The sequence below is a fragment of the Microtus oregoni genome, unplaced genomic scaffold (genome assembly GCF_018167655.1).
Source record: "Microtus oregoni isolate MIOR12 unplaced genomic scaffold, Mior012 000007F_ref0000211, whole genome shotgun sequence".
NCBI classification, from domain to species: Eukaryota; Metazoa; Chordata; class Mammalia; order Rodentia; family Cricetidae; genus Microtus; species Microtus oregoni.
This window is the reverse complement of record NW_024543066.1, coordinates 45,074,428-45,084,113: the sequence shown is the minus strand read 5'-3', so window position 1 is coordinate 45,084,113 and position 9,686 is coordinate 45,074,428. Positions and strand designations below refer to the sequence as shown.

Here is a 9,686-nt window from a genome sequence, read left to right as displayed (position 1 = left end):
TGGAGGGGGAAATGCCCTTTGCTGGCCAATTCTGAGCCAAGGCACTGACTCAGACAGATCAGCAGTGGCGTGGAGAGAAGGGAGAAGAAGGGCAGAAGGTGACAAGTGAGGCTTAAAGAACAGGGAGGGACCGGAAGGGCCCAAATCCTAAGGTTTGCTCCAAGAAGGAGAACTGAGCTGCCTGGTACTGGTCTGCTTTCGTCCCAGAAGTGCACTGCAGAACACTCATCCGTACACTGTTACCATCCAAGGTCACTGAAGCCTGGAGAGACAGCTCAGGGGTCAGGACCAGAGTTCAGTTCTCAGCTCCCTGGCCAGATGGCTCACAACCTCCAGCTCCGGGGGAGCCAATGGCTTCTTCTGCTCCCGCTGACACCTGCATTCACACATACACATATCTACACAGAGTATAATGGAAATTTTAAAATTGTATTAAAAAGTCATACCTATGTGCAAAGTTATCAGTCTTGGCAAAACTTAGTTAAGAAGAAAGGCATTTTTATGTCTTACTAATATTGCTCACCATTAAAAAGTACCAAAATTTTACTTAAATGTGGAAGTGAACTGTTGGGGCTTTCCAGAGAGATCATCAGTCTTTGGACAAATTAACATAACTATTGGGAAGCAAGAGTATTAATATCCAGAACTATTGACTGGGAGTGGCCTTTAATCTCCAGTCTTTACTTGCTGGCCTTAAAGGAGACTTTGATCTGGAGGGAAATCTGTGCTCATTCACTCCCCGAATAGTTGAGGCTCTTTCAGTAGTTCTGAGGTAGTGATGGGGGATTTGTTTTAATAATAATAATAAAAAAAAAGCACACAACGATGGGGGGGGGGCTCCATAACTAGAGAGAGACGAAGCAGTGTGAAGCCCTGAGCCACAGAAGGACAGGACCCTGAAAGGGGGCAACTGTAGGAAAAGGAGCCAGAGGCTTAACACGCTCAGCTGGAGGTGGAAAGACCTGGGCTGTGAAAGAATGTGCACCCTGAATGCTTCTCAGCTTCTTGTGTGCGTGCGTGTGCGTGCATGCGTGCGTGTGTGTGTGTGTGTGTGTGTGTGGTGAGAGAGACAGTGGCAGAGAACGACCTTCATGGGAAGACATGAAGGGACAGGAGCGTGAGGCCAGTAGGTACGACTGCCCTTCTCTAGATCTGCCCTTGAACCCGCTGCCAACCTCCTCACGCCCCGCCCCTCAGGTGAGCTCCTCAAGGCGGCCCAACACACTCACTCTTGGTTCTCTGTGCACCTACCCTATTCTCCAAGCCCCACCCAAAGGCCTCTCCCATGATCCTCTCTGGAGACTACTCTTTGCTCCGGCCCACCTCAGCGTCCTCCCTTCTCAACTCAAAGCTAAGCACAGCTCCACATCCACTGCATTCCCTAACCATAGGAAGGCACTTCTAGAATGTTGCGCTCAGCTGACGGTAAATGCACATCAATTCGGCAGAACAGACTCCAGAACAAGATCAAAGAAGCCGACATTCCCCCATGATTCCTGCTTGGTGCTGAGACTCAGTGCTCCGTGAATACTTGTGGACTGAGCAGTCTCCATCTCAGTGTGCTTGCAGGGCCACCTGGCCGTCCACGAGAAAATAAAGCAGCATTTTGGAAGCTGACTGGGCTGTGGCCATCTCCCAGACTCCTGCGCCCTCTACTGACCAGGAGGGAACCTGCACTCAAGACAAAGTTGGCCAACAGGATAGAGAGTGGTCCTGATGCAGGACTGATGGCAAGGCAGTCTAGCCTCGCTGGAGGTTCCAGCTCGGTCCACCCGGGTCTGTGCCAATGACCCTGAACTCACAGGCATGACCAGGCCTGCTGCAGTACCCCACGAGGCCCCGCAGGCCATGCTTAGAGTTTCTCATCCAGCTGCAGGCCACGGTTCTCCCAGGTGCCTCCGTGCATTGTGGCAGGGCTGCCCCGGGGGGTTCGGTTCAGGTAGTTCTGGATGGCAGAGGCGCAGTCCAAGCGTTCCATGGCGGTCATGAGGTAGTGAAGCTCCTGCAGGCTTCCATTCTGTTCCTCAAACAGCTCCAGGATGGCTGCGGCGGGACTGCGTTGGCAGGACAAGAACCTGACAGGGAATAGTGAGAAGAAAGCGGGGAAATGAAGGAGCAGTATGAGGCCCACCCTGCACTGCTCGCTCCCCTGGGTTCTACTCCTCTTGTGTCTCAGGTTCCTCTTACTAAGCTGAAATTCTGCGTGAGACAGCATCTGAGATTGCCAACCTGTTGGCATTGTGACATTGTCCTAGTTAGCTTGCTGTTAACTGGACACAAACTACAGTCATCTGGAAGAGGAAACTCCAACTGAGAAAATGCCCCCATCACGTTGCTCGTAGGCAAATCTTTGGGGGCATTTACCTGATTAATGATTGATATGAGATGGTGATTGATATGAGATAGATGGCTCACTATGGGTGATGCTACCCCCAGACAGATGGTTCTGGATGGTACAATAAAGCAGGCTTTGGAAACCCATGGGGAGCAAGGCAGTGAGGAACATCCCTCCATGCCTTCTGCATCAGTTCCTGCCCCCAGGTTCCTGTCTTCAGTTCCTGCCTTGACTTCCCTTCATGATGGAATGTCATGAATAAGCAAATAAACCCTTTCCTTCCCAAGATGATCTTGGCCATGGTGTTTTATCACAGCAATAGAAAAGTCAAACTGAGACAGGTATTATCTACAAATTTCACACTTGGGAATCATGCATGTTAAAAAAAACAAGATGGAAAAATTTACACTTTAAGTGCACATAGGACTTTGTGTTTGTCTCATGCATAGTTTCCTGTGATGGCCCGTCATTGTTTGGGAACCTTCTAGAATCTCTCTTACAATCTCTAACTCCTGACAGCCTCACTCCTCCACCACCCAGCAATGCCCTGCTTCTCCGACCTGTCCTTGCCCCCTTCCATCCTAAGCCTCCTGTCTCCTGGCCCATGCCTATGCCACTTTGCATAGCCTGGTCCCCTGCACCTCAGCTGCTCCTCACAGCTAGAGTGACTGACTCTCCATGGTCCCCTCTCTGACATCTTTTCTGACTCTCCATTCTGCAGCCCTCTGGCCAGACCCAGCTATTCCTGCCTCAACTGTGTGTGTGTGTGTGTCTTCAGTGTTCCGCAATAGTGATCACACACAGAGGGCACAAGGGAAGCTTGCTGTTGTTCTCCGGTTCTCAAGGCCCTTGCTGTAGATCATTTGTGCTCCTAGGAGGTGAAAACATATTTCACACTGTGTCTCAAAGCTTGGTGGCCCATAGACAGGCACCCAACAACTGCCTCAATCTGTTCTGCCTCCAGGGTCTAGCTCTAGCTCGCCCATCCCTGACCTCTGCCTTCAAGCCTGGGCTCTGGGACCTGCATAGAATTGTTCTTCTACCCATCCCTTTGTGAGCTTCTTGGCAGGGGCCCCAGCCGCATCGCCACTGTGCCTGCTAACACTGCCTGTGTTAACAAGAGGCAGGCTTCCAGCTCTGTGTTGTACACACATCATCCTGTAATCTGCTTTTCCATGCCTTGGGCCACAGTGTGGCGAGCGCTCACTAGCATCAGTGACTTGTATCATTTCTTGTGAAATATTTATTGCACACCTACCATGAGACAGACGTCATATAACTAACTGACCTCGGGCTGAATGGATGGGTTTGGCATCCTGGGGAGAGAGTGAGGTATTCTAAATTCTACTGAGGCACTGGTGCCCTTCTCTTCAACTGTAAAACTATGGCTACTTTTTTTTCCCCACTTACAAAATCCATACAGCAGACACACAGGAGTGTGAACTTGAGGCTGACTTCCACAGAGAACATATAAAAGGCTTCCACTCTATGCCTACCCAAGGAATGAACTGGAACAATGGCTTGGCCAAGCTTAGACACACAGATGGGGCAGGGACTCTCACACCAGCATCCCAGTAACCCCTGAGGCTCTCTTACAAAAACTGGCATCTTAATGCCTGCTCCCATTTTCTTCAGTCCTGAACTTTTACAATAACTAGAACAAAGCTATCTCCGGTATAGAGGACTGAGATAATGGGGACAAGTCACCCCCTTAGTCCCTGAGAGAGGAGGGCTGTCCCAGAACCAGGTCTACTTGTCTTCTGGCCTTTGCCTCCTGACTAAATTGTAAGACAGTTGTAAGCAATTAGAGTCTTTTTTTCCCCAATTTGGAACTAAATCTATTTTTATCAATTGCTGTTTCCCAATTTCTTGGGAAGCATAGGGAAAGCAGGTGACTGGTTTACAGACCTGAGTGGCTGATAACAGTTACTCTGAAGTCTGAGGATATAGAATCGGCAGACACAGTTGTCCTTCCAAAGGGACTCGGGTGGGAAGATTCACTAACTTTCAAGTCACCTCCTTGTCTGTGGTCCAGTTCCCAGAATGTCCTGAAGTCGCCCCAGCCTAGCCCCACTTTGACCTCCCTGGTCGCTCACCGGATTTTCATGCCACAGAGTCCCATGTGGGAGGCCAGTCTACGCCAGTCATTCCCAGTGACACTGCTGGGCTCCAACAGCATCTGCAGCTGCTCAAAGAGCTCCGGGGGCAGCCTGCAGCAGGGAACAGGGTGTTTGCGAAAGAAAGGCTCAGAGACCAAAGGCTGGGCAGACAGTTCAATCTGCTGCCACACAATCACAAGGTCTTGAGTCCAACAACCAGCACCCACATAAAAAGTCTGGTGGCATGTACTCGTGACCTGAGCATGGGAGAGAGGGAGACAGGCAGATCCCTGGGGCTTGGTGGCCAAGAGCTCCAAGTCCCAGAGAGAGACATTATCTCAAAAACAAGATTATGAATTCTGGGGAATAACACCTAAGGTTCACCACTGGCTTCCTTGTGCATGCCCACACGTGTTTTCACACACCTACTTACATGAACACACACATGAATGCATACACGCGTGCATACACACACACACAAAGGGACCCTGATGTTCTCCATTCCATTACCTTCTGGGGATGCTGAGGCAGGACTGCCAAACACCCCCAGACAACAGTCAGGCCACCTTCACCTCACCTATTGCATGGGGGAGGCTGAGAGACAGGAGGTGGTGCCGCCCAGGACTCTTCCTCTGAGGCCTGGAACCTGAGGATTTCCATGTACTTGGATTCCAAGCCCTGAATCACCAACAGGGACAGGGAACACACTCAGGGGTCATGAGAAACTCCTCCCTCAAGGGGCCCCACTACACTCCTCATGACTTTCCTTCAACCTGACACAGCCTGTCACCAGAATATACAGCTTCCACTCCCTGATCCTTCCCCTTCCCGCAGCACCCTGGACCCTCTGACTCCAAACTTCAGGAGCTCCTCAATCAGACTTAGATTTGCCCCTGAGAACAATAAAAGCCGCACGGGGTGCATCCTAAGCTGCCAGAAGGCATGAGCAAGACAAGGACACCACCCACTAACAGAGAGACGGACCTCCAACTGTCCTCCCTAAATGACAATGTGTGGTGTCTGCCCCCATCTTGCAAGATGCTACTTTGGGTTTTCCAAAGACTCTCAGACCTGACATGCCCATCTCTTCTCTGCTGCCGTGGGGAGTGGGGAGATAGTTAACCCCCTTTTCACCACTCAAGTACCCGTTTCTAGTTATGCCCATTGAAGACAGATGGGGACCTTGGACGAGGCCAGGTCCTCCAGATCCCCTAGCTGTCCTGAGCTGGGAGAAAGAGCTAATGTAAGATTTGAATCTTTTAATATTCTAATGCATCCATCCATCCATAAAAAGTGCTCAAGGATGGAGGGTCAGTAGGGACCAGCTGGTCTACGTCCCTTAAAGATCTGGCATGGTAGCTCTATGGCAAATACACTCCTCAGCTACTTTGTTTTGTAATTAGGTCCCTATTCACTGCCTGCTGGACCCTTCTCCCTTGCCCAGACCTTCCACAGGTCCTGCAGAACTCACATCCTGGAAGGTATGCATGGTGACAATGATCTCATTGGTTACTGCCGAGCAGTCTTCATTCTCATTGGCTACAAAAAGAAGCAAGATGGGTAAGAGCAGAAAGTGGGGCTGTAGAACAGGGTGGCTGGGAGGGACAAGCAGGAAGTGAGAAGGGCTCCTGGCGTACCTGCCTTTCTCCGGAAGCAGAAAGAACGGAAGGGACACTTTCCATGCCAGATATGAAGGTGGGGAACCAGCTGGCTACTGCTGTCATCCACGTTTTCCCAACCTGGGGAGAGGACAGAAGCAACGGCCTTTGAGGACAAGGCGTTCCACAAGTCTTTAAGGAGGTTGTGGAGGGGCATCAGGATGGCAAGGGGCAGAAGGGTCTCAAGTCAATGGAAATCCAAGAGCTTGAGTGGGTACCTCAAACTGGCCTTGTTCCTATGCCTGTGTCTCTATACTATACACACACACACATGCACACGCATGCACTCACACACACACACACACACACACGCGCGCGGCCCTTTAGTCTTCCTTCATCCTCCCGTTCTCTACCCCACCTCTTAAAGCAGTTGTATGCCCCAGAGATGCTCCTGTCCAGAACTATACAGAGGATTCCAGCAGGCAGGGAAACTCAGAACATAATTCCCAATCCGAAGTTCCTCTCGCTTCCAGCCTCCCGCCTCGCATCCTTCTAGTCCAGGATGGCTGGCGAAGACCGAGTGGGAGACAGGAATGTGAACAAAGCCAGGGCAGCCTCTCGGGACTGCGGGAACCAAATCCAGGAAATCATTTCCTGGAAGACTAGAAGGGAGCCCCAAACAGCCCTCCCACGGAGCTTTCCGCCCCCACCCCTCGGGCCCTCTCACCCTCAGAGATGTACTTGAGCTTCAGACACTGGTCTGCTCTGGCCCCAGTGAAGTCGAAGAGCTGGCAGGGTCCACGCATGCGTCCACCGTGGGGCTGCTCATTGGTGATAGCCCACTGCAGGGCGCAGGGAGTATTGTTCAGGAAGTAGACACGCAACTGCAGGTGGGTCTGCCCGGGCGCCAGTGGGGAGCAGAACACTGCCAGCTGCAGCCATTTGCGGGCTGTCTGACCCAGGGGCGCCTCCAGAACGCAGGTGTAGAGGCTGCGGAGGGAGATGGTGGCAGACGCCCATGCATAAGCACCAGGAAGGCCGGGATCCCAAGATGCCTACCACCATGCTCCTGACACCTAAGGGATCTCTGAGCAGGTGAGGAGAGCACTCCAAGTAGGTGTAGAAGGAGGACCAGGTGAGAGACGGAGTGGCTTAAAGAGTCGAGAAGGGAGTGGGCCATGGTGGCTGTGATGGTGAGACTAGTCAACTTGACAAGGTCTAGAAGCACTGCGGACACGTCAGTGAGGGAATTTCTCACCTGAATTATTGATGGGGGAAGACCCACCCTGACAGACAGGATGGGGTTCTTGCACTGAGTGAAAACCAAATGACTCAGCAACAGCCACCCCTTTCTCTAACGCTTGGCTGAAGAAGCAGCATGACCAGACATCCAAGCCCCTGCCTCCATGGTTGACCTGTACCCTTGGAATGTGGGCCCAAGTAGCCTTTCTGAGTTTGCTTTGGTCACGTGTTTGTCACAGCAGCGAGAGGTGACTGCCACCTCCTGGGGAGGCAAGCCAGTGTGTATTATCTGCAGCAGAGACAAATTAATCACAGGGAGCCACAATCTGAAGGGGGTTCTGCACATGGTCCTCTGGGGATGGAGGGTGCCAAGGAAACTGGGCAGCAGAGAACCTCAGACTCAAGAGATGGAGATCAGGCATGATGTGTGCTTGAAAGGAGCAGCCTGCCCTTCCGTTTGGGGGTGGTCCTGAAGTGGGTCAGGGGCAGAGAGAGGCAGCTATGAAGGACAGGTGCGGAGATGGGACAAACTCACTACAGGTGTATCCAGTCCAACTTTTTTTTTTTTTTTTGGTTTTTCGAGACAGGGTTTCTCTGTAGCTTTGGCGCCTGTCCCGGAACTAGCTCTTATAGACCAGGCTGGCTGTGTCCAACCTTTTGACACTGAGGCACAATGATGTCATCCACAGTCACACTCAAGAACCATACAATTAAATTTCAAAAAAAAAAATCTTGGTGTTTTAGGCAAGCCTACAATTCTATGTTGGAACTTGTTCACAGCCATTTGGGCCGTATGGACTGTGGGTTGGATGTGCCTACTAGACAAAGGGATGGGTTGAATCAGGTGCCTCCAGATAGGCAGAGAGAGAGAGAGCAGTGGGACACAGTCTCAGATGCGGTTTCCATGACAGAAATGACTGCCGTGGACATTAGAACAGCAGACGCAGAGAGAGGGCCACAAAGGTCCTAACAGACTGCTGAAGCATCTAGAGCAGGGGACAGGCCAACAGACAAGACCTACCTGAAGTGAGAAAGCAGGATACGGCACTCATCCCGGGAGGTATAAGCCCCCGGCTGACCCAGACGCCTCCAGTTCTTGGCATCCAGCAAGGGAGTATTGCTGGTGTAGGCACAGGCCTGACTGGGCTCCTGGGCACAGTGCTTGAATGTGAGGGTGCAAGGCTTCAAGAAGGAGGCTCCATGAGGGCCACATGCCACCACAGGACTCACTAGCCCCTGTCTGTGAGACAATGATGGGGCATCCGTCAGGTCCCATACCAGAACCAAGGACACCCTCTCCTGGCGACCCACTGCCACAGCACCTGGAGGGACAAAGGGCTGAGGTGAGTCCAACAGCCTAGGCCAGGCAGAGAGGGCAGGGCACCCAGCAGAACACGGAGAGGCTGTGTGAATGAGGAAGTCCACCGTGAGCTGACTTAGAGTCACCATTTCCTTCCACGGCCACAGCCACTCGGATGGGCACATGTGTGACTTTCCAAACCACGCACAGCCTTCCTTTGTTTGGGGACTTGTCGCCGCAGGCTGTCTTTAGAGCAAGGCATTTTATTTCCACCTGCGGGGAAGCTGTCCCGAAAGATATGTGGAGACTCATCTTTGGAGAATCTATCTTTGGAATCAAAAAGGCTAAACTATAAATACAGTTTTCCAAATCCAAAGTTATCTGTGGGTGGAGCTCAGATGGGGTACCCTACCTTGCTGCCTGAAGAACTCTGCCAAGAAAGATGCTGGGAGTCGTTACCTGGCGGGACGAGCAGAGAAATGCCTGTGTCCTGCAGCATCAGACATCCACCACGGTGGTCCACCTCTCGAGCAGAATACACCAGTAACTTATTCATCAGCTTCTGGGTGATGGTCTGGCCCCGGGTGGGCGTGTGGAGCTCCTGATAGAATGCAGCCATCTCCGGTAGTGTTGGGGGTGGGCACTGCCTTGGGGGCTCATATTCTGGTAATGAAGTGGGTGGGAACACAGTCTCCTCTCGGTCATCTGGATTCCTGCAGTCTTTTGGCAACCACCGAGAACAGTGCCAACGAAGGCACTGAAGCAGAAGGAAAGCGCTGGCCACAGGTATCCCCACCAACAGAAGGAACTCGAAAGGGTACACATAACTGTCCTGGGGGCTCATCTGCCTGGTCATGCCTACACCCCTGCACCAGCCAAGGCCAAGGGCCTGCGGGGAAAGTGAGTAGAGTCAGTAGAGCTGTACTAAGTCTTTAATTTGTGGAGGTGAATGCTTCACTCCCCTACAGGAATACTCTCCCCATTTTTTCCCTCTCCCCCATGTAGATTCACACACACACACATACATTCAGCAGCCTTCCTGAGCTAGGCATGGTGGTACAGATCTATAATTCCAGCCCTTGTGAGGCAGTAAGATGTGAAGTTCAATGCCT

General features: G+C 51.9%; 1 protein-coding gene across 1 annotated transcript; it reads right to left on the bottom strand.

Moving 5' to 3' along the window:
* Positions 1 to 511: 511 nt before the first annotated feature.
* On the bottom strand, positions 512 to 9,418 carry Unc5cl (unc-5 family C-terminal like). The gene is made up of 8 exons (XM_041656400.1): positions 9,034 to 9,418; positions 8,296 to 8,596; positions 6,760 to 7,022; positions 6,072 to 6,173; positions 5,906 to 5,973; positions 5,012 to 5,112; positions 4,432 to 4,545; positions 512 to 2,075 (listed from the first exon to the last, which is right to left on the bottom strand). The coding sequence occupies exons 1-8, from the start codon at positions 9,416 to 9,418 to the stop codon at positions 1,853 to 1,855; spliced, it is 1,557 nt and encodes a 518-aa protein (XP_041512334.1). The 3' UTR covers positions 512 to 1,852.
* Between the last annotated feature and the right edge of the window lie 268 nt (positions 9,419 to 9,686).